Genomic DNA, 24,094 nt, shown 5'->3' on the forward strand with positions numbered 1-24,094 from the left:
TGTAAACTCCTTGAAATGAACATGGTAAAGAACCATTCCATAAGCAATTGATTCAGAGATCCAAAAAGATAATCCCAGGAATATTTTCTTTAAATACAAATAGGTTCAATGATAACACCACAGAGAACATTCCTTGTAGGATGTTGCCTTGGGGACTTTCTGAGAACTGATTAACATTCATGTCCAGCACAGAAGCAGCTCTGCTTTGCGGCCTGGTGTGGGCTTCCAGCGTCCACCTGGGTGGGACCATGTAATTCTGTGGGTGAGATCACTGCTAGCTTAGGATTTCCCTTCAAATAAATTTTTCAAAACTGAAGAGAAAATGGAAAAGGAGGGGGAGGGAGAGAAAAGGAGAAGGCAGAGGGGAGAGGAAGAGAGAGAGAGGAGGGAAAGGGAGAGAAGTGGGGGAGGGGATCGCTCATCTCTAGCCATCTACATGCAAACCCAAGTTCAGCACTGTCCGTGTGTTGCTGAATCAAGGTGAACACAACATTTTTACCTCTTCTAAACTTAGCAGAAGTCCATAAGACACACAAAAATCAAACCAAACTAACCACTGCTGTCAATTCCAACTCACAGTGACCCTATAGAACAGAGCAGAACTGCCCCATAGGGTTTCTGAGGCTATATAATCTTTTACAGAAGCAGACTGCTGCATCTTTCTCCTGTGGAGCAGCTGTTGAGTTCAAACTGCCAACCTTTCAGTTAGCAGCCAAGCACTCAACCACTGTGCCGCCAGGGGTCCCTCCATAAGACCACGCTGGGTATTATAATGTTCTGGGATCATCATCCGAAGTGGGATATCTTAGCAATAAACCCGTAATGTTGGACACATTTTGCAGAAGGAAATATGGAATTGAATAAGATTCCTGCATAGGAAGGAGTCTTAAATTAAGCATGAAACATGGACGGATATACTCAGAAAAAGGAAGTGCACTGCGACCCCAAACATGAAAAGGAAGTAGTGACCTTTCAGATATCCCTGTACCATGCAGTTGGGTGAGTTAGAGCTGTCTACAGAGCAGGTTCACAGGCCTTGCACGAAGAGGAAGTAGACCCAGGGAAGAGGGTCTAGTCACCCTTTGGTTGAGTCTTGGCTGAGAAGCAGTTACAGATCAGACAATGGAGAAACATGCGTAAGAACGCCATGGGCTCTTCCACAGAATACGAGAATTTTAAGACCGAAAGGTTTTTAGGTCCATACCCCTTCCTTTTAACTATGACATTTAGAAAATGTCAAAAAATATTAATAGTCATACTGCCAAGCATGTTTCTCTTCTGTTCTTTTCCAAGTGGTGTGCCTTTGGGGAAAGTATTCACCCTCTTTCTGCTGCATTTCTCATCTTTAATATAGGGGTAACAACGATGCCTACCTCATAGAGTTGTGAAGATTACATGAGATAATATATAAAAAAGCACTTAGCACAGAGCCCAGCACACAGCAGAAGATCAATAAATATTTATCTATTGACTGACTTGTGAATGGGGACAGGAAGGCGGAAGTTGCCGTTAGCAGACCCTCCAATGTCTATAAACTTGAGCAAAAAATCAGACCCATCGGGGTAAAAGCATCCTTGGTAAGAGCCCATCTGCCACTGGATTCTTGGTCTAAAAGGCACAAAGTTCTCATTGATGTTGTGATCTTAAACGGCATCTGTTCATTACCTGTTTCTACTCAAAGCACAAGCATTTCCAAAGCAAAGAAATCAAGAAAAACTAGGAGGTACAAACCAACCAGTGAGGGGATGAAGGGAGCAATAATTCCACCAACTCGGGAGAACATGGAACAAGTTCCAAGCCCAACATTCCTGGAAAGCAAAAGAAAATAGTCGGGGGGAAAAAAATCAGTAAGTTCTAGGGGGGCAGTTTAAAAAATCTGAAGAGTAATATATATCGCAAAGTAGAAGTACAGATGCTATAGAGCAGTGCTGTCTAATAGAACTTTCTGTGATGATGGAAATGTTCTCTCATTGCACTGTCCACTATGGTAGCCACTAGAGGCATGTGGCTACTGAGCAACTGAAATGCGGCAGTGACACTGAGGAACTGAATTTTTAAATTAATTTAAAATTTAAATAGCCACATGAGACCAGTTGCTACCCTACTGGGCAGGGTGTTGTAGACCTAAACATCTGAACATTCTTTGCCATATGTTTTTTTGGCTTTTTCCTCTTAGGTCTCCTATCAGTTAATAAAGCCATAGATAGCCAGGGCTTTATGATCTAAAAAGTCTGTCCAGTTAATTAAACTCAACTAAGTAACTATTAAAAGGTCAGGGATATAAAAAGGAGTTGATTGAGCATGTACTTTCAGGAAACCAAGAACACTACCTTCCTGGGGAGTGTGGATATGACAGAGGTGGGAGAGAGCAGGGAGGAACAGTATCGGTCATAGGTAGAGCGACTCTGTTATCCCAGCCTAATTATCAATAACGCCCGTACTATGTTCCAGTGTGGACAAAACTGTCAGAGTTTGGACAAATGTTCACCCTCATTTTATAGCCAGTAACCAAGAAAAAGGAGGTTGTAGGAGCAACTAGGAAATGACTAGCCAGTCACAGACAATCTGACTTCTTATTGGGAAAAAATGATTTTAAATTAATAGGCAGAAAGAACCATTAGGTGTCTTTTAACGATCATTCAGAATGATCCTTAAAAAAACTGAAAAGGCTGGCTGGGGGAATCTGGCCCACAGAGGTGGTTTTATAAAGCTAGCTGCACCCTCACCCTTCAAATTTGTTTTTGTTTGTTTTCAGGATTATTCGAAGAGGAAAATTTAGGATGGAATATGTTCTTTCTAACATAAACATGTTCTACTCACTAAAAACCACATTTAACATTGGATATTTACATCTAATATTCATGTATTACCACATGGAATTAACTTCTTAACAATTTTGCATACTTGTTTGTTCCTCTGCCCTGCTGAAAGGTAGGCTCTGCAAGAATAGGGACCTTGTCCCCTTCTCTGTCATGTGCCTGACAAAGGACAGGTGATCAAATAAATGAAATTGACAGAAATGAAAGCATCTGGGTGATGGGATATATTTAGTGTAGAGTATACTTTACACAAGGACATTCAGGCAAAGCTACGTTTTCCTCAGCCAAGCAGGCAAGGGCAGTCTACAGAGATAGCTGCTGTGCTTACAACTGCTTGCTGAGTTGCTGTGGACCCTACCTTAACTATGTTCCAGGTGAAATGAGAACCATACCATCTCTTGATGGAAGTATCTACAACAAAATGCACAGTGTGGCTTTGTGTGGCACATACCTGATAACTGTAGGGTAAAGCTCGGAGGTGTAGATATAAACAATGTTAAAGGCAGCACTGATAGTCAGCTTCCCCAGCAAGGACAAGGAATGGCTATTCACCACTGCAAACACACCCGTGCCTGAGGAGGGCAAGTGCATACCTGTGAGGTCCTTAGCTGAGAAAAATTCTTTCAGAGGGCACATTTAGTGTTGAAGGAGTGGGAGACATTAACGCTGATCTCAAACAACAAAGAGGTAGTATAACTGAACACATATTCAGAATGTTTAGTAATCCCACACAAACACCTTTGCAAATATTTTCTCACTTGGTTACACCCATGAAATCTTGCATGTGATTACGATCGCACTGACTCCAGAATGAAAGCGCACCCTGAAAACTTCTGTACTGTAGCAAAGTAAGCTTAATGATATCCTAAGTTTTGTCTACCAAGGGCAATACCGAAATTTCTTTCTTCCCAATCTTGTTTAATAATCAATGTAAATTAGTGGCCCATGAGGGGAATAAGCCTGATTGCTCTAACAGGCAGAGGCAGGTCTAGAAAATGCCTATCTTGAATTTGGATTCTTTGGTGTTCCGTTTAGAAGGAACAACAAAACCAAACAAAGCCCATTGTCGCAGAGCTAATTCCAACTCATGCCGACCCCATGGGTAATAGAACTGCTTTTTGTAAACAGATTGCCAGGCCTTTCTTCCACGGCACCAATGGATGGAACCATCAACCTTTAGGTTAGTTCAAAAAAGGAAAACAAATCCGTTGCCTTCGAGTTGATTCTGACTCATAACAACCCTATAGGGCAGAATAAAACTGCCCCATAGGGTTCCCAAGAAGCGGCTGGTTGATCTGAACTGCTGACCTTTTGGTTAGCAGCAGCAATTTTAACCACTGTAGTTGAGCCCAAACCATTTTTGCCACCTAGGGATGTTAGATAAGGAATGTTGTTGTTAGGTGCCGTTGAGTCAATTCTGAATCATGGTGACCCCACATGTGCAGAGCAGAACTGCTCCATAGGGTTTTCAAGGCTGTGACCTCTCAGAAGCAGATTGCCAGGCCTATCTTCTGAGGTGCTTCTGAGTGGGTTCAAACCACTAACCTTTCACTTAACCATCTGTACCAGTCAGGGACACCTACATAAGGAATAATCCCTTTAAATCACCACCAGCAGATATATAGCATTAATGTTCTTTAAAGAACAAGACTCTAATCATGGAAGTGGCTTCAGTATTTCCTCCTTTCCAACTTCTCACTTGCATTATTAACAGTAAGTTAGTAATATCTAAGTTTCTTAATGTAATATTTTTGCATAAAATGCAAAAATGTTTTATGCCAGTTTGTTTCCTTATCAAAAATACTATTGATTATTCTGTAGTTCTTTCCTTTATTAACATTATCCTCTCTGGGACCCTACAATTTATTCTCTTTCAAACATGTTTAACCTCTCCCTTTTGGTAACTTATTCACCTCTACCTTCAACATAACATAATTTTGTCTCCCAACAACAACAAAAAATCCCAATGACTCTGTTGTAACTTCCTCCCCCTTGACTACTGAACATCTCCAATGAGTGACCACCACTCCATTTGCTTAAATGCATCTGCCTTGTCACTGCTACAGCTTCCAATACTACCCTCTCTGGAAACTTCTGCTCTTGAAGTAACAGTGATGTCCTAACCATCTCATTCTCCTTGGCATTTCTGCCAGATAGAGCACTCTTGTCCTCTTCTTTGGGACTCCATCATTCATATAAACCACTCGTCCCTTGACTACCTCAAATGAAATAGCCTCTCCTTCCTTTGACCTCCACTGCCCTTATTTTCAAATCCATTCAACTAGCCTGCTTCAGACATGCCTTTGTAGTTACTTACTTTTCCATCTTATCTGCCCAAAATATATTTTGGGTTTCCTTGGCCTAAGGTCTTTATTTTGTTTGTGTTCCTGATAGCACATCCCACAGTACTATGCACATAAGTGTTCACTAAATATCTGAATGGACTATGACAGAAATTAACTTAGTGAAAAAAAAATCTGTGTTCATGCTCTCTCAACCTCTAACAAGGGAGGCACATAATACATCTCATTCCAAAAAACAAGTGCCACTTTCCCTGCTTGAAAGTGAAATAAATCTTCATCTATTTTAAAGATGGCATCCTGAACACAGTGGCCGAGGCACTGCCAAACTTGACCACCTTGGGCTGCTCTCTCCTCTTCTGCCAGGTTATCTGGAAGAAGATGCTAAACTCATTGCCGTCGAGTCAATTCCAACTCATAGCGACCCTACAGGACAGAGCAGAACTGTCCCATAGGGTTTCCAAGGAGTGCCTGGTGGATTCAAACTGCCGACCTTTTGGTAAGCAGCCATAGCTCTTAACCACTATTCCAACAGGGTTTCCGAAGAAGATGCTAGCTCTTTTAAATTCTGGAAAAAAGGAAAAAAAAAAAAAAAAAGAGAACCACCCCTTTCTGAATTTACCCTGAGATATGTGTCTAGACTTGAGATTTAACAACTTCTTCATTTAAACCCAAAATGATGGCAAATTAAATTCCTCAATTATTTTCCTGAACACTGAGTGAGTCAGGAAATTGTATTGGGTGGCATTGAAGCAAACAGAAACGTGCATATTTGCTTGACTGTAAATGATCTCTGGTACTGTTTTCAACCCAGGATGGCATCCGTCAGAACTACTGAAGTGCGGAGGCATTCTACAACATCTTTAACAACATGTTAGGGGACTGCCATCCTGAGATTCAAATGGTGCTTCACAGAAAGATGATGAGCTAAACTTCTACAACAAGATCCAAGGCTGCGAGAAGACTCAGGTGAGGCTCAGGACACATCCAGCTGCGGAGCCTGGCTCCAGCTGCATGCTCACAGAAGTGTCCATATCAGTTTAACACCTCATCTGATGCTTGAAACCTCTCTCCTACATTCCTGCCAACTAAGTCTTCAGTAGCCCGTGTCAATTTTAGGCAGCTGTTTATTAGAAAATTATTTCTTAGGCTTTTTGGGATTCCTGCCTGCAGAACTGCTGGACTTGTTGGTCAACCTGAGCTAACGTTTAAGAAGGCTTGGCAGCCACTAGATTCCTAATCATGGTTCTTTAATTACAAATGAAATCAGATATTACTGGCTATTACCAATGACTGTTCAAAGTGACTCTTTAGTAAAGAGCCTTTTGAAAGGAAAAATTAAACTAAATTATCTAAAAAAAAAAAAAAAGACTCAAAATAGTAATGTCTTTCAAAGTAATGAATTCAAGAGGTTTTAAGTCTATGCCAGTGATGCAGCTATTGAAGAACATCATTTCTGGAACCAGTTTTCTCAGGTAATTTAGTGGGCTCATGGACTAAGTTGGGAAGTATTCCCTTCACTTTTATTTTCTGGAAGAGTTGGTAGAATTGGTACTATTTCTTCCTTAAGTATTTGGTAGAATTTGCCAGTGACTCCATCTGGGCCAGGAATTCTCTGTGGGAATGTTTATAAGTACAAATTAAATTTCTTTACATAGGGTTATTCAGGTTATCTATTTCTTGAGTAAGCTTTGGAAGTCTCTACATCTTTCAAGGAATTTGTCCATTTCACCTAAGTTTTCAAGTTCATTTGCATAAAAATGTTCATAATATATTTTTATTACATCTATAGGTTCTATAGTTTGTGCCCTCTTTCATTTCTGATATTAGTAATTTATGTCTTCTTTCTTTTTCCTGATTAGGTCAGCTAGAGGCCTACTGATTTTATTGATCTAAAATAATGAGCTGTTGGTTTTTACTGATATTCTCTTTTACTGTTTTCATTTCATTCACTTTTGATCTTATATTATTTCCTTCCTTCTGCTTGCTTTGTATTTTTATTTGCCCTTAAATTTTTCTATTTCTTTAAAGTGAAAGCTTAGATCATGAATTTGAACTTTTTTCTACTATAGGTTTTAATGATAAAAATTTCCCTCTAACCACTATTTTAGCTGCATCTTACTAACTTTGATATGTTATATTTTAATTACCATTCAATTAAAAATATTTTCTAATTTCCTTTGTGACTTCTTTGGCCCACTGCTTTTTAGAAGGATGTTGTTTAATATTCAAATACTTGAGCATTTTCCAGATATCTGTTACTAATTCCTAGCTTAATTCTGTTTTGGTCAAAGAACATATTTCATATGACTTCAATCCTTTTAAATTTATTGAAAATTATTTTATGGCCCATAATATCATCTATCTTGGTAAATGGTCTATGTGCACTTCAAAAAGAATGTATATCCTGTTGTTGCTGGGTAGAATGTTCTACAAATGTCCATTATGTCATGTTGGTTGTTCAAGTCTCCATATCCTTAGCTATTTTCTGTCTGTTTTTCCTATCATCATTAAGAGAGATGTACTGAAATATCCACCTATAATTCTGGATTTGTCTATTTCTCCCTTCAGTTCTACCTATTTTTGCTTCATGTCATCTGAAGTTCTGTATCAGATGCATACACATTTAAGATTGTTACATCTTCTTGATGAATTGATTCCTTTCTCATTATGTGTTTATAATATTCATTAAATTTGCAAAATATTTGGCTATTATTTCTGCAAATGTATTTTCTTTACCCATACCTTCTGACATGCCAATTACACATATGTTAGGACACTTGACATTGGCCCACAATTCACTGATGCTTTGTTAATTCTTAATTTAATATTTTTTTCTCTGTGTTTCATTTTGGATAGTTTCTTTTGGTTATGTCTTTACATTCACAGATCTTTTCTTCTGCAGTGTGTAATCTGCTGTTAATCTCATATAGTATATTTTTCCCCCATATACTGAATGTCTCATCTCTAGATGTCACAGTTGTGTCTTTTATATATCTTCCATTTCTCTACTCATTATGATCCTGCTTTCCTCTACTTTCTAGATCATATAAAATCTATTTACTATAGCTGTTTTAACATTCTTGTCTCCTAATTCTATCATCTATGTCATTTCTGGTTTTGTTTCTATTGATGTCTCTCCTGGTTGCGGATGATACTTTCCTGTTTTGTAATTCTTGAGTGGATGCTACACATTGTGAATGTTACATTGTTGCATGCTAGATTTTATTGTATTCCTTTAAATATTATTGGTCTTTGCCCTGGAATGCAGTTAAGTTACCTGGAATCATTTGAGCCTCCTGAGGTTTGTTTCTTTCCCTTTTTTTTTTAATAATTTTTTTTTGAGGGGGTAAATTCAGAACAGCGTTTACTTTATGGCTAATGCGACCGAGAAGTTCTCTACCCAAATCCTAGAATCTGACCAATAAGAATATTAAGTATTTATGGCCCTGTGTTCCAAGAATTATTCTGCCTCCTCCTTTCTGGTAGTCATTTCTCTAGCTTTAGTAGCTTCCTCAGATGCATGCAGAGATCAGAAAGTAGCCAGACTTGGAATCCCCTTCTGTAGATCTCTGGAGCTCTTCCTGGGTGCAGCTTACTCAATTTCCAGTATCTTACCCAGCAATTTCTAATCATCTTGACCTCCCCAAGCTTCCAATTCTGTGTTCTCAATTCAGCAAGAATACCAGACTTTGCTGAGCTCCCCCTCCCTGTACTGTGGCCTGAAAACCCTGAGCTGGGGTCCTTTCAGGGCTCACTTTGTTTCTCTTCTCTCAGGATCATTGTTCTTCACAGACTGTTGTCCAACGTCTGAAAACAACACTGCTTATACTTTGGTTTTAAAGTTGTTTAAAGCAAGAGGACAGCTGGTCCCCATTACTATCATCGCCATAAGTGAAAGTCTCCATAGCATTTTGTTGTCAATTCTCATATGGTATCTCTCTTAGTCATTTAGCGCTGCATAACAGAAATACCACAAGTAGATGGCTTTAACATAGAGAAATTTATTCTCTCACAGTCCAGGAGGGTAGAAGTCTGAATTGAGGGTGCCAGCTCCAGGGGAGGGCTTTCTCTCTCTGTCGGCTCTGGGGGAAGGTCCTTGTCATCAACCTTTCCCAGTTAAGGAGCTTCTCAGCACAAGGACCCCAGTTCCAAAGAACGCGCTACTTTTCTAGCTCTTGTGTCTTGGTGGTATGAGGTGCCCCTGTCTCTCTGCTCGCTTCTCTCTTTTATATCTCAAGGGAGATTGATTTAAGACACAACCTAATTTTGTAGATTGAGTCCTGCCTCATTAACATAACTGCTGCTAATCCTACCTCATTAACATCATAGAGGTAGGATTTACAACACATAGGAAAATCACATCAGATGACAAAATGTTGGACAATCACACAATACTAGGAATCATGGACTAGCCAAGTTGACCAACACTTGTTTTTTTTTGGCGGGGGTGAGGGACACAACTCAATCTATAACAGTATTTTCTTTTATTGTTATTTTTGAATCATTCATTTCCCTCACTAGATTGTAAGCTCTTTAAGGTCAGGGACTAGGTCTTGTTTATGAATAGTATCTTGTATACAGAAGGAAGTAGAAAAGTCAAATGGATAAAGAATGGGCAAACCAAGACTGAGAAAAAAGAAATGAAGTATAAAGGTTCCACTAGTACACGTCCTTCAACTACGGAACTTCTTTATGTAGTCATGTGCCCTGACTTCCTAGTATTCAGATTCTGGCAGGACCATAACTCTTGTCAACAAGAGCCCAGAGGCACTCTGACAACCCAGATTCTTGGACCCTGGCCAATTCCCATCATACCTGCCCACTGAAGAGCCAAAAACTAGGCCTCATCAGGCAGCATGAATCTTCTAAGACTACAGCTTCATCATTTGCAATGAATACTTTGGTTCTAAGCAGCCCTGGTGGCACAAACGGTTAAGCAGTCAGCTGCTAACCAAAAGATTGGCAGTTTGAACTTACCCAGCGGCTGTGCGAAAGAAAGACCTGGTGATATGCTTCTGTTAAGATTACAGCCAAGAAAACCCTATGGAACACAGATCTCCTCTATCACATGGGGTCTCTGTAAGCTGAAGTCAACCCCATGGCACCCAAGAACAACACCATTTTGGTTCTAAAACTCTAGGAGGGAAAAACAGCATTCCCAAAAGAGCACTGACTTCAGAGTCAGAAAGACATGAAATCTGAATTCCAGATATGCTACTTACTTGCTGTATAAACTTAAAATGGGGATGATACCTAGTAACTTTTGCATATGAAGAGAATCCAGCACATAGTCAACATTTAATGGATGGTCACCAGTACTGTAAAGTTAAATATGATCCTCTAAGCAAGGATAGAGATCAGATGAAATTCATGATGATCAATCTGTGGAATAAATTACTGGAAGTCCCCGACTTACGACGAGGTTCCGTTTGGACGACCCTGTCGTAAGTCAGTTCTGACATAAGTTGAACACCTCATTTTTTTTTTCTAGTTTTCATTATTATTGCCTTTTATTATCAGAATCTTTATAAATCTGATCTTTATTTGTCTTTTAGGGTTGGCATGAGAATGATAACAAAGATGTTATAATTAAACTGCTGTTCAAATTAGGCACTGCAACATTGTATTAGTACATATTACTAATGATAAGATGCACAAAAAAAAGCAGACAATTCCCAGTGCGGCTCGCCATTACTCGAATACGTCGTTAAGTTAGGGACTACCTGTAATAGCCACCTGGTAACATTATCCCCAGAGGAGAATATTTACTTGGAAGACAGCCAGCATGCAAATATGTGCTGGGCAGGGCACCTTTGCCTAATAATTGCAAACTACAGGCTGAGGAATGGCAAGCAATCTATTTTCTAGCTTACCGGCTGTCTTTCCTAGAGGTATACTGCCACAGTTAAAGATACAGACAACTACAATCATATATAGATGCTACAAAAAGCTGGTGAACAGAGGGGCGCATGAATTGGCAGAAAGGAGAGAATGATTCTATGTTTGGTGGGAAAAGTGAGGGCAAACAAGCACAAAAAGCAGTGTGAAGATGAGCGGTCTCCAAATGAATGCAAGATGCTAGTAAAATTTTTAAAACTTCTAGGTATTTTTCTTAACATGTATTTAGCAGTACTCTTGGACAGCATGTAGTTTAGAGCTCAGAACTTTGAAAACAAAAAAACTTGAGAGATTTAAAAGAAAGCCATCAAAATACTTTAAAGAGTAAAATTCAAAGATTCAAAGATTTTAAATTACAAATATTTTTAAGTTCAAAGAAGAGAATATTCGAGACTGGCTACATTACACTCTGCAAGTACAGAACCCGACCAACCAAGACCCATTGCCATCGAGTCGATTCCAACTCATAGCCACCCTACAAGACACAGTAGAACTGCCCATAGGGTTTCCAAGAAGCAGCTGGTGGATTTGAACTGCCGACCTTTTGGTTAGCAGCCGAGCTCTTAATCACTGTGCCACCAGTGCTCTGCAAGCATAGAAAGTATTATGCAAAAAAGATGGGGGGTGACCATCTGTTTTCTATCTCTATTAATGAATAAAATGAAAGGAAATGGATGCAATTGTAGTAGAAGAGGATCACAGTAATGGTTATTAAAAACAGAAATATTTACTAAGGGTAATTATGGAACGTCTTTCCCTGGAAATCTTTAAAAAAAGACTAAACATCCACTCCTCTAAGTATAATGAAAAACTAAACCCACTGCCATCGAGTTAATTCTGACTCATAGAAACCCCACAAGACAGAGTAGAACTGCCCCATAGGGTTTCAAAGGAGCAGCTGGTAGATTCGAACTGCTGATCTTTTGGTTAGCAGCCAAATGCTTAACCACTGTCTAAGAGAGGATCATATTCCTGAGGCACATTCGTGGAGTGTGCGCAGTACTCAGTTATGCTCTGTTTTTCACCCAGTGTTCACCCAGGGGGAACATCATCACAAAAGGGTTCAAGCTGTCTTCTTAAAGCCGATTGGAAGGGTGCAGACAGGTGATGACTGGTCTAGATGAGAGACGACAAATCTGCATTCACTTTGGGTTTTTGCTTTGCTCTTTATAGTAAGAAACAATTTCAGGAAAGGACCATGTGCAGTCTCAGAGGTGAGTTAGCTGGTATGTGCAAATGTGTAGGGAGGAGGAAAGACATGAACTGGCCTGGCTTATGGAACCCTGGTGGTGCAATGGTTAAGAGTGCGGCTGCTAACCAAAAGGCTGGCAGTTCAAATCCACCAGCCGCTCCTTGGAAACCCTACCTGGCAGTTCTACTTTGTCCTATAGGGCTGCTATGAGTCAGAATTGACTCGAAGCCATCGAGTTTGGTGTTTTTTTTTTTTTTTTTATGGAGGTATGATAGGTTACAAGTGTGTTCTGAAAAGTTTTTCTTTACAAAGCGGTAAACAGAACAATGGACTGTTAGGCATGGGAAACAACTGCATTCCTAAGTGGCCTATGAAGTACAAAAGCTGCTGAACATAAAGCTACAACGATTTGAAGCCCATTACTGTCTTGCCCCATGGGCACTTAGCTCTACAAGCTCATGACATGCCTCAGGTGTGCTGGTGCAGAAAAAGGCTGAGAGCCAGCAGTATCTACGAACTTCTACAGAGGGGTAGTGATCAGCTTACACAAAGATGCCAAAGGGACCTTTACTGAAGTTGCATTTGCACAGCAACGCCATAAATATATAAAAACACCAAGGTTTTCTGAACATGTTTTATTCACACTTCATATAAGACTGAGAGAATGTTGATTGTCACCAACAGTAAACACCCTTGTTGTTATCGGGGTGGCTTAGGGGTACTGAAGGAGATACTGAGGGGTGCCAAGGCCACCATTTAGAACCAGTGATCTCTGAACCTGCAATTGGCTGGGATGAGGAGTGCAATCTGCAGTCCTGGACAGAATTTCTTTCTGTGCAGAACTAACCGGTCCACACCATCATCAAATAAACAACTCTACCCTCACTACACTGCATCCCAGCCACCCCAGATGGTAGCTTAATAGCCTAAAAGAATTAATAGTGCACCTCTAAGCACATTATTCAGCCAGAGAATAGTTTAAGCAATGGAAAAAATCTGGCCCATTATACGCCACACAATTGCTAAATAATATGCAATCATAGAAGTGAAGCACAGCATATGGTAATCTCCCTACTATACTGAGATTCATTGTAATAAAACTGCTATTCAAAATCCCTGTAGAAATGTGAAAGGCATACCTTTCTTTTCTGGAAGGAACATTACAATAAGACAGGCCAGTCCTCCTAGGCACAGAAATGCTGCTAATGTCCGCTTCCGACCAAACCTAAATAATCAAAAGAAGTGACACATTTCTATTAGGAATCACATAAATTCATCTGCTTCTTCCAACTAAGTTTCCTTTTTAAATGTTCTTTGTTTCATTATCTATGTTTATCTTTTTTTAAAGAGTGGTTGGCAAATGTGACTGACCAGGAGATTGACAAGGATATAAAATAAATAACCATCATAAAACAAAGGAAAACTGGCTTGACAGCAGGATTAAATGATGTGTGAGGACAAGAATATCAAGTAACACTTTCCTTGAGTGTTTACTATGTTTCAGGCACTGTTTTAAATGCTTTCCATCTATTATTATATTTAATCTACTAACAAACCTGTAAGGCACATACTGTTATATTCTTCATTTTATAGAAAATGAAACTGAAGCATGGAGAATGGATTCTTCTAGTTCATTACATTTTCTGGTTGCCTGAAGCTTAAACAGTTAAGTTTCAAACACTATTAAAACAAGCTTCTCTCTCTTAAAAGTACAAACAGAAAATACTTTTCTTGTTAATAGGTCAGAACTAAGTGGAATTTATTGAACACTTTATTGAGAAAAGTAATTTTCAAATAAGTGCTTTAGACTGGAAGAAAGATATTAACATTAATAAGCCGCCCTTTACTGAGGGACTGCTAGAAACTTCAGTATTTTAATTTTTATAACAATTTTTCCAGGTAGATTTTAAAATCCCTAGTTTACGGATGAGTACACTGAGACGTACTCGTATTTTTATGCAAATAATACTTGACTTCTGTATTTGTTTGTGCCCCGTCCCCAGTGACACGCTCTTTTTTTTACAGCAACATGTGGAAGAGGATTGCCACAGCAGCGCTTGGAGGGTGTCTTGCAGGGGGAGGGAGCAGCTGGCAAACAAACGCAGAGAGCGCACGTTATTTCTGAAAAAATAAGGTAGTCAAACTCATATAGCTCGCACATGGGTAAGACCAGATACGAATTCAGGTCTCCCTGATTCCAAAGCCAGTGTTCCTTCTCACTGTTTCAAGTTTTAATTCAGACTCTGGTGGTGTCTTAGTTATCTAGTGCTGCTACAACAAAAATATCACAAGTAGATGGCTTTAACAAAGAGAACTTTATTCTCTCACAGTTTGGGAGGCTAAAAGTCCAAATTCAGGGCACCAGCTCCAGGGAAAGGCTTTCTCTCTGTCAGGTCTGGAGGAAGATCCTTGTCATCAATCTTCCCGTGGTTGAGGACCTTCTCAGTGCAGGGACCCTGGGTCCAAAGGACGCACTATTCTCCTGGCTCTTGTTTCTTGGTGGTATGAGGTTTCCTCTCTCTCTGCTCGCCTCTCTCTTTTATATCTCAAAAGAGATTGATTTAAGACGCAACCTAATCTTGTAGATTGAGTCCTGCCTCATTAACGTAACTGCCGATAATCCCACCTCATTAACATCACAGAGGTAGGATTTACAACACATAGGAAAATCACATCAGATGACAAAATGTTGGACAATCACACAATACTGGGAATCATGGCCTAGCCAAGTTGACACACAAATTTTTGGGGAACACAATTTAATCTTAACAGGCGATAACCGCTAGGAGACAGTGAAGGTCTTGAGTCTCCTTTTCCACATCATTCTACTTAATTTGACAATCATGATCAAATGTCTTTCAAGTATCAGGCACCATGCTAGGCAAGCACTAGCAATGCAAAGATATATAAGATACCCACATTCCAAGCGTCCTCCTAACACTTGAAGTGACTGTCAGAAGCATGCACAGGAAGCTACAGCAGCGCAAAGGAGAGGCATTTGGTACAACTGGGGATGTTGGGAAAAGATTTCTTAACGTGATATCTAAGCCAGCTCTTGGAACACAATGAGAATAAGCTGAAGTCAGCAGAGTTAACTGGGAATTCTCCCTGGTAGAAAAGCCTTCAATTTAACAGAATCCATACTGGCCCTTCAAAATGCTCTAAACTAAATATCCATGGGAGCCCTGGTGGTGTAGTGGTTAAGAGCAACAACAGCACCAAGTGCAATGCTAAACGAAGCTTGTTTTGGGTTAAAATGATGGTTTCTGGAGAATGAAAAATGGCATAATCCAAATGATTGCTAGCTCGCATAGGATGGGATTTTTAGTTGCCCTCAGTAGCTGAGAAAAATGAGGAAAGGTGCTCCATAAAATAACTTTTTAAAAGTATTTTAAAACCATGCCCACTGACAATGAGTGGCAAAAGCAGGATATGTTCCCTCTCTCAACAAAATAAAGTGGATCTTGGGAGGTAAGAAAAGTCTAATTCCTCAGTCTTGTCTTCCTGTAAGAACTTCTAAATAATATTAACTGGGTTGATGGATTTCTAGCTACATAGAACTACCACTCCTGTCTATTGGGGACTAACAAATTATATACATGTAGCCTACTCAAAAACCCTTAAATGGTAGTATCTGTCAATACTGGATTAAAAAAATATATATATAAACTAATAAACATGAAACCCAAGAAATACTGAACTAAAAACTGAATTCTAACTGCAACTGGCCTCAAAAGGAACTCCAATCACCACGGAGCAACTAGCAGATACTCCACATGCATACAGACAATAAGATTTGAGGAGTATGCATGTACTTACGAATGAGTAAGTAAACGAGACAGAGTGAGAATTCTATATGGTATACTTTATAGTCATCTATACTCACCATTTTTGGTTAATCAAGTAGATACAGATAGGGTAAGACGGAATCTCTACAAGGCCAGACAGGGCCAGGTTGGCATAAATACTTCCACCTAGATCACCTGCACTCAGAGTTAGGCCATAATACACCAAGCTGCACACAAACCTGCAATGGAAGTCAAAGAACAAGAAGGACAACTGAAAAAACACATAAGAATTTGCCAGAGAAGATACAAATACTGGCTTAATATAATGTGATCTGCCTCAAGCCAATAAGCTTGACTTTCCCACTAACCTTTCTATCCTAATCTAAATTCCTACACTGCGGAAAAACAAAGAAATAAAAGGAGGTCTTGGAGATGCTTTGTGCAACATCTATATGCAATATACAGCAAATGGCAGACCAGCCCCTGAAAGGGCAAAGCCATTGTTTGAATGTGCTTTAGTAAAGCATTTCTGCATTTAATGGAAGACAGTGACCCTCTTCTTACTTTATTTAACTCAACAATTTATGGAGCACTTGCCTTAGGCAGTTGTTGTGATATTATCAAAATGATTCTAGAACAAAGCTCCCACAGCAAGGCCAACAGAGGGTGGTGTTGAGAAGCGGGCTCAGAAGACACTGGGCCATCAGTGGGTCACCGGCAGGCCAGGAATGGCTGGCACTCCAACCAACTGATGATCCAGCCTCCTCTAGGCCACATTCCCAACCCTATCAGGCCTTCAGGAGAACAGGAAGGAAAAGACAAGGCTCATGGCAGAGGCAGGATCCCACAAGCTCACACCAAAGCGGCTTCCCCAAGAGTAATATCTAGAAGGTACAGAGGAGACCTCTAGGAGTCAAATGGGGAGAAGCCCTTTGAAAAGCCATTAATTTATTTATGTACACCATTCATAAAGCAAACACTCAGGGAGGGGCTCCTGTGAGGCTTGCTTTGGGACAGGCACTGGCCCTGGTGCTGGAGAAGGCAGGCACTGAATCTCTCTCCTGGAGTCTGGAAACTAAGGAGCTGTGGAGCTAAGTCAAAGTGCCAACCTGGAGCTCCAACTTGGGGTTTCCTCAGAGTGAAGAAAGCAATAGGAACTTCTTTGCCCAAACAGCATTATTAGAAATAAAACCCTGAAGCTAGGCTTTACTAGTATATGAATATATTTTGTAAACCATAAATTCCTATACAGAGTAAACACTCAGACTTTATAAGTCACCAGTTTTTATGCTTTTGTAAATTCAGTTTGACAAGTTGTGTATGATGGGGAGGTTCTCAGTTGCTTCCCTGTAGTTTTTTCCTTTGAAAAAATCCAATGAGTTGTGGCTATGATGGGATCAAACCAGAAAGGGAAACCTTTATTTCCATCTCTGACAAAATGGTAAAGTGGGCCAAATGCCTGAAAGATTAGAGGTTTGACTCCATCCAGAGGTGACCTAAAAGAAAGACCTGGTGATCTACTTTTGAAAAGTCAGCCACTGAAGACCCTACAAAGCACACTTCTACGCTGACACACATGGGCTCACCATCAGTCAGCACTGACTCAACAGCAACTGGGCAGGGTTACCATAATGCCAGGAGAGGGGCATGGGAGGAGGAAAGAAGACACCCCAGGAACTGGACTGGTTAGTGGTTCATCCTTCTCTAGTAAATGCTTCAGAGACGACATATTGCCCATTACTTCTTACTGGGGTGAAGCTATCACTTGTCTAAGGACAATGAGCAGTGCTGCAGCCAGGACACTGTGTGCAGGGATACAAGGTGACACTGACTTATACGTGTTTCCTGTCCCCCAGGCACCTTGCATGTAAACCACAGACTAAACAAATTTAAATCACGCAGTTTTCTAAAGTATTTTAAACATCCTTGCTATTTACAGTAGAGATCCTCCTCTTACATAATGCTATTTCCTAATGTATTGTATGTATTAGCATGCATCTACTCTGCATTTAAGGAGACCTGGTGGTGTAATGGTTAAGCACTCAGCTGCTAACCAAAAGGTTGGCGGTTCAAACTCACCCAATGACTACAAGGGAGAAGGACCTGGAGATCTGCTCCCGTAAAGATGACAGCCTAGAAAACCCTATGGGGCAGTTCTACTCTGTCACATGGGGACACTATCAATTGAAATCAATGGCACCTAATAACAGTAACAACTCTGCATTTAAAACAATTTCCAGTGAATTAATTCTAGCCATGAAAACATGCATAGTTATTTAAACCAAGCTGTGATAGTATTAAGTCTGGGCAAGAATGCACAAAGTCAGTTCAGGACAATACAGAAGCTGAGTTACCAGCTGGTGAGGGAGAACAGGCAGAGCATGGGGCAAGGAGGCCCTATTCTGGGCCTCTATTCTGAAAGTCTCCTTGGTGGCGGTTAAGTCATTGGGACCTGTAATCATAGCTATTAAAAGCATTTCAGTTCTCTTTATGTGCCCCAAACAAAATTTAAAATGCTTGCATAATATTTAACAGTAGAGTTAGGGCACGGAAGAATATTGAAGGTGGCATTATTGTGGAAAATAACCAAAGGAACAGATGTTAAACACAGAGGTATAATTTTACTCCCCAGTTAAGGCCTTCTTCAATGACAGATCCACAGAAAAGATTTTAGAATTTTATAGCATCTTCAAAAGGAACAGCACTATGTGGAAGGACACTGTCTTTATTATCATTCTGAGCCCAGGGGGAGAAGTTTATTGGAGAAGAGCTCCTTTGGCTGTGTGAAGTATAAAATAAACAGGCGCTATCTCACTGGCTCTAAATCTAGCTTCTTGTTTGTTTGTCTGTTTTAATCCCTGAAGGCCAGAACCCAAAAGTTATTATGCCTAGAAAAAAAAAAATTGAACAAAATTAAAAAGGAATAAATAATCTTCAACAAGTAGGTCTTCCTCCAAAGCAGATGGTTTGACCAAATGTCTCCATGATATGCAAATGCAGAGTTTTATGGAGCCCTAAGTACCTGAAACCCTGGTGGTGTAGTGGTTAAGAGTTCGGCCCCTAACCAAAAGGCTGGCAGTTCGAATCCACCAGATGCTCCTTGGAAACCCTATGGGGCAGTTCTACTCTGTCCTATAGAGTTGCTATGAATCGGAATCGACTCTATGGCAACAGGTTAAGTACCTGAATATACTTTGTAAATATCTGCTTTAGAATAGACAGAACCTCAAAATAGTACCTCCTATGCTGTGTTATCAGAGCCCTGGTGGTGCAGTGGTTAAGAGCTCAGCTGCTAACCAAAAGGTTGGCAGTTTGAATCCATCAACTACTCCTTGGAAACTCTATGGGGCAGTTCTACTCTGTCCTATAGGGTTGCTATGAGTTGGAATCGATTTGATGGCAATGGCTTTTTTTTTTTGGTTATGCTGTGTTATCAGGTTTGGCTTTCATAAACCATAAAACCAAACCCACTGCCGTCGAGATGATTCCAACTCATAACAACCCTGTATGACAGAGTAGAACTGCCCCATAAGGTTTGCAACACTATAAATCTTTACAGAAGTAGACTGCCACATCATTCTCCTACACAGCGACTGGTGGGTTCAAACCACCTACCTTGCAGTTAGTAGCGGAGCACTTAACCACTGCGCCACCAGGGCTTTCATAGGCTCTGTTAAACCCCATGCTTCCAAGCTTCCATCCTTCATTCAATATTTATTATGCATCTGTGATATTCCCAGTCCTGTGCTGGTTCTGTGAGGAAAGCAGGAGTCATGTGACATGGCTCCTCACCATACAGATGGCAGCTAGTGCACGTGGGTAAGAAAAGAGAAATACGATATAGGAAAATATCTTTGCGGCTTCTGATTCTCAATCTACTGTCCTCTTTAGGTTTATACATAAGATCACTTTAATGTAAAACCACTTTCCTGTATTCCCACATGAAAATGTAGGTTTCCATTAGCCTTTATGGCAAATCTATATAAATCACAGCACAACGGTCCCTTAGGCCAGTAGGTAAGACGTGCATGCCCAATATTAGACCAAATAACATTGATTGCGCTTTAGCAGAATGTACAATATTGAAACACACAGGCACTCCACAAATTATATATATATTGCCCATCCATTTCCCCTCTTCACAACTTCATTTGTTAAGCAGAACCAACTTGAACCATTCAGTGAAACTTATATTAATGCTGAGAATGAGAGGTAGGTTGGAACAAGCTAAACTACTAGAAAACTAGATTCTGAAATTGCTCATCTGTTGGTTCACGATTTGTGTATGTGGCTTTGAGTCCATCACTTCTAACTCCCAGGATCCCCCTTATACAAAGGATAACATATAGCCCATCCTGGTGAATTAGTGAGTGGGAACGCCACATAAAATGCAGCACAGAGTGCTGCCATTAGAATGTACTATCAGACTGCTTAGTGCCAAAACCAAAGGTACGTATCTTTAAAGTCCTATTTAAAAACTCCTGTTTCTTGTATGCTTTTCTTCTTCTTCTTCTTTTTGCTTAAATATATATATCAAATATCTCATGTGCAAATATGTGCTTCTGACATCTACCGACATCAGGAAACCTGCCCAACAAGGACCATGATCTCTGGCTTGAGGTGTGCCCAACACCAGGTACGAAGGGAAAGGGGCATTGTTTCTGGGAAAACCACCTTATGATCACAAAAGAGGTAAATTTTCCCGTAACTCTGAAGAAGGAACAGATTATCAATACCTGTAGCAACCTGAGTTATTGAAGATCAACAAAATGCCCCTTATATATAATTACCAGATGAACATCAGGATCAGAGTGTGCCCCAAGAGGATCCGATAACGGAAAAGGTCCAGGAAACTTCCAGTCTCCTTGTAGCTCCTGTCGGCTGGGTGTGTTAATGAGAAGGTGCATTTGAGCTTACGGTTCCTCCTAGCAATGAGGTACAGAGCCTCTTCGGCCTCACTCAGTCGACCCTGGGAGTATAACCAACGAGGTGATTCAGGAATGAATCTGAAAGAGACGTCATTAAAGGCTGTATATTCATATAGGTACACGTGCATAGAAAGGAGAAAAAACACCTACTCAGTACGTGGGTTCCCTCCCTACAACGAGATCCCAGTTAGGTTGCAAGCTTGACTTTCCCAGTGACACGTATGAGAGAGAGAGGGCTACTTTCAACAGTGTGTCAGCATTAACCAGTGGTCTACTTTATGTATAAAAATTCAAGAATACGTTTTCAATAGCAGCAAAAAAATTAAAAAGGTAAACAGTATGCATTAATTTTTGAAGTTTAAAGTTTTAAAATTTAATATGTGAATGGTAAGTTATTAAGTCTATAATACGGAGTAACATGAGTCCTTCATAAAACACAGGTCAAAGATATGGCTCTAAATCCTAGATGAGTGTTGTTAGAATCACACCCTAGATACACTGGGTTTTTTTAAAAGTTCTAAAACAGTCTCACAAAGAAAATACAAATCTTTATTATCTTACCGTAAAAAATAAATTTAAAAAAAGAGTAGTGATGTTACTCAGGAGGCAGGGATTATATAGGAGCTCTGGTGGTAAAGTTGTTAAAGAACTCAGCTGCTAACCAAAAGGTTGGCAGTTTGAAACCACCAGCAGCTCCTCGGGGAAAGACATGGTAGTTTGTTTCTGTAAAGATTTACAGCCTTGAAAAACCCTATGAGGCAGTTCTACTCTGTCCTATAGGGTTGCTAAGAGTCGGAATTGACTCGATGAGTAGGAATTGACTCGATGACACACAACACCAGGGATTATGTCAAGATTACACTTAAAAATTAACAGTGTTTATCACATCTTGGCCACTTTCGAGTGTTTGCTGTTGTGTTGTTAACTGCCGTCAAGTTGGCTCCCGACTCATGGTGACCCCATGCACAACGGATTGGACCGTTGGAGTCCCTAGGGTTTTCACCACTTTTGAGTGTTTACTGCTTCAAAACACTCAAATCACCTTGACACACTAGCTTTAATATGCTCTGAGGATATTTCCTGATCCCCAAAGACCTTAAAGAATAAAAGGTATTGTTATGGATTGAATTGTGCCCTCCCAAAGTATGTGTTGTAAATCCTATACCAGTGGTGGGAAGCCCCGGTGGCACAGTGGTTAAGAGCTCAGTTGCTAACCAGAAGATCAGAGTTCAAATCCACCAGTTGCTCCTTGGAAACCCTATAGGGCAGCTCTACTCTGTCCTATGGTGTCACTATGAGTCAGAACTGACTCAACGGCAATGGGTTTGTTTTTTTTTTGTTTTTGTTATATCAATGGTTATAATCCTATTTGGGAATGGGTTTTCTTTGTTATGAAAATTAGACAGTATTAGTGTAGGGTGTGTCTTAAGTCAATCTCTTTTGAGATATAAAACAGCAAATTAGGCATAGAGAAGCAGGCAGAGATGGGGGAAGACAGATGCCAAGCCACACGAGGATCACCGAGGAACAACGACCTGGCCCCAGAGCCGACATAGAGAAAAAGCCTTCCCCTAGAGCTGGCACCCTGAATTCAGACTTCTACCCTCCCAACTGTGAGAAAATAAATCTCTGTTACATTGTGGTATTTCTGTTATAGTAGCACTAGATAACTAAGATACCTGTCTAGTTACTTCTAGTTACTTTTAGTTACAAAAAAAGTTATTTTCTAATACAACTATAAAGTGTCAAGGTTTTATATTGTCACTGATATCTTCAAAGTGTCAAGACTTAGATATTATGTATCCTTTCATCTCTTCACAGTTCTGCGTGTACTTTTAGAGGACTTTTCAAAGACAAACTATGGTAGGAACATGGAAGATTTGTTTACTAAACACACCAAGTATCTTTTGATCTAATATGATCTCATTTGCATAAAATAAAACTTCCCAAAAAACCAAACCCACTGAGGTTGAGTCGATTCCAAGTCACAGCAACTCTACAGGACAGAGCAGAACTGCCCCATAGGGCTTCCAAGCTGTAATCTTTACAGAAGCAGACTACCACGTCTTTCTCCCAAAGAGCGGCTGGAAGATTCGAACTGCCGACCTTTCGGTTAGCAACTCAGCACTTAACCATTGTGCCACCAGGGCTCTTAAAATAAAACCTGGATACATAATACTGGCTATTTAACATACCTTTTAGAATTCGCTGTGCCTTTAAGCAAGCATACCAAAATAGCAATAAACACTACAGAATCTGGAACCTTAATGTACAGTCAGTCTGCCAATAACCACTTACTGAGCACTTACATTTTGTACCAAGTGCTGTGATAGCCAAGTGGGAAGACAATGGAAACAAAAAGGTCAGATTTTTCCCAGGAGTTTTGCTAGTAAGGAGAGAATACTCATGCACATTTGATTGATAACAAAAGCGGGAACAAAGGTCATCTACGACATTCTGAAAAATCCCTTTGTTTACTCTTGATTGTCATCTGATTATTATCACTGCCGCTGAAGGGAATAATCAAGTAAAACGGTATCCTGTTGGAAGTTAGGTCTGCTGATCATCAATGGGATCGACAGGCTCAATAACTGCGGGCCACATGAGGTACTATGTAAAGCTTTCTGATTAAGTCTAAATACAAATTTGAAAAAAAAAAATTAAAAGAAGACTACTGGTGATGAATATATAAAGATAACCTTTGGATAGAAAAATAAGTGAAAGAAATGTTATAGAAAGTATATGATCCAAAAAATTAAAACTGAGGAGGATTAGGAGCAGTAGAAGACAGCCAAGAAGCAAATATGCCAAAATATTAACAGTCAGTATCTTTGAGTAATATAAGCCATTTCCCCTCCTTTTAAGCCACCCTGTGTTTTCAGAACTATTTATAAGTGACAGAAATTCCTTAAAAATGTATAACGAAATTTATAAAGGTGATATTTGAGAGCTATCCAGGCTTTGGAAATGTAACTCTGATGAGCTGATAAAACTATTTCCACTTGGGAAAGAGTTTGTCTTGATTGTGCAAACTTCGAACCTCATATTTCTCCTCATTTTGACTAGGCCAATAAGCCTACTGATACAAAGGCTCACCTACATGCCAAAGCAGGCCTCTGAAACTTTCAAAGACACGCTACTCTCTGCGTAGCTCCACAGTCACCTA

At 40.0% G+C, this 24,094-nt stretch overlaps 1 protein-coding gene across 4 annotated transcripts in view; it reads right to left on the bottom strand.

The window, feature by feature from the left end:
* SLC22A15 (solute carrier family 22 member 15) overlaps positions 1–24,094 on the bottom strand; it is a 78,738-nt gene that overhangs the window by 2,491 nt on the left and 52,153 nt on the right. For 2 of the 4 annotated variants that reach the window (XM_004380357.2, XM_023734887.1), the window contains exons 6-10: positions 20,791–21,006; positions 16,099–16,239; positions 13,352–13,437; positions 3,271–3,391; positions 1,736–1,808 (exon numbers count right to left, since the gene is read on the bottom strand). In XM_004380357.2, coding sequence (XP_004380414.1) covers positions 1,736–1,808; positions 3,271–3,391; positions 13,352–13,437; positions 16,099–16,239; positions 20,791–21,006 — 637 coding nt within the window. Of the gene's footprint in view, positions 1–1,731; positions 1,809–3,270; positions 3,392–13,351; positions 13,438–16,098; positions 16,240–20,790; positions 21,007–24,094 lie in introns of all 4 variants that reach the window. The other 2 variants (XR_002824693.1, XM_023734888.1) reach the window with 2 other exon arrangements.

Source organism: Trichechus manatus, unplaced genomic scaffold (genome assembly GCF_000243295.1).
Source record: "Trichechus manatus latirostris isolate Lorelei unplaced genomic scaffold, TriManLat1.0 scaffold00073, whole genome shotgun sequence".
Lineage (NCBI taxonomy): Eukaryota > Metazoa > Chordata > Mammalia > Sirenia > Trichechidae > Trichechus > Trichechus manatus.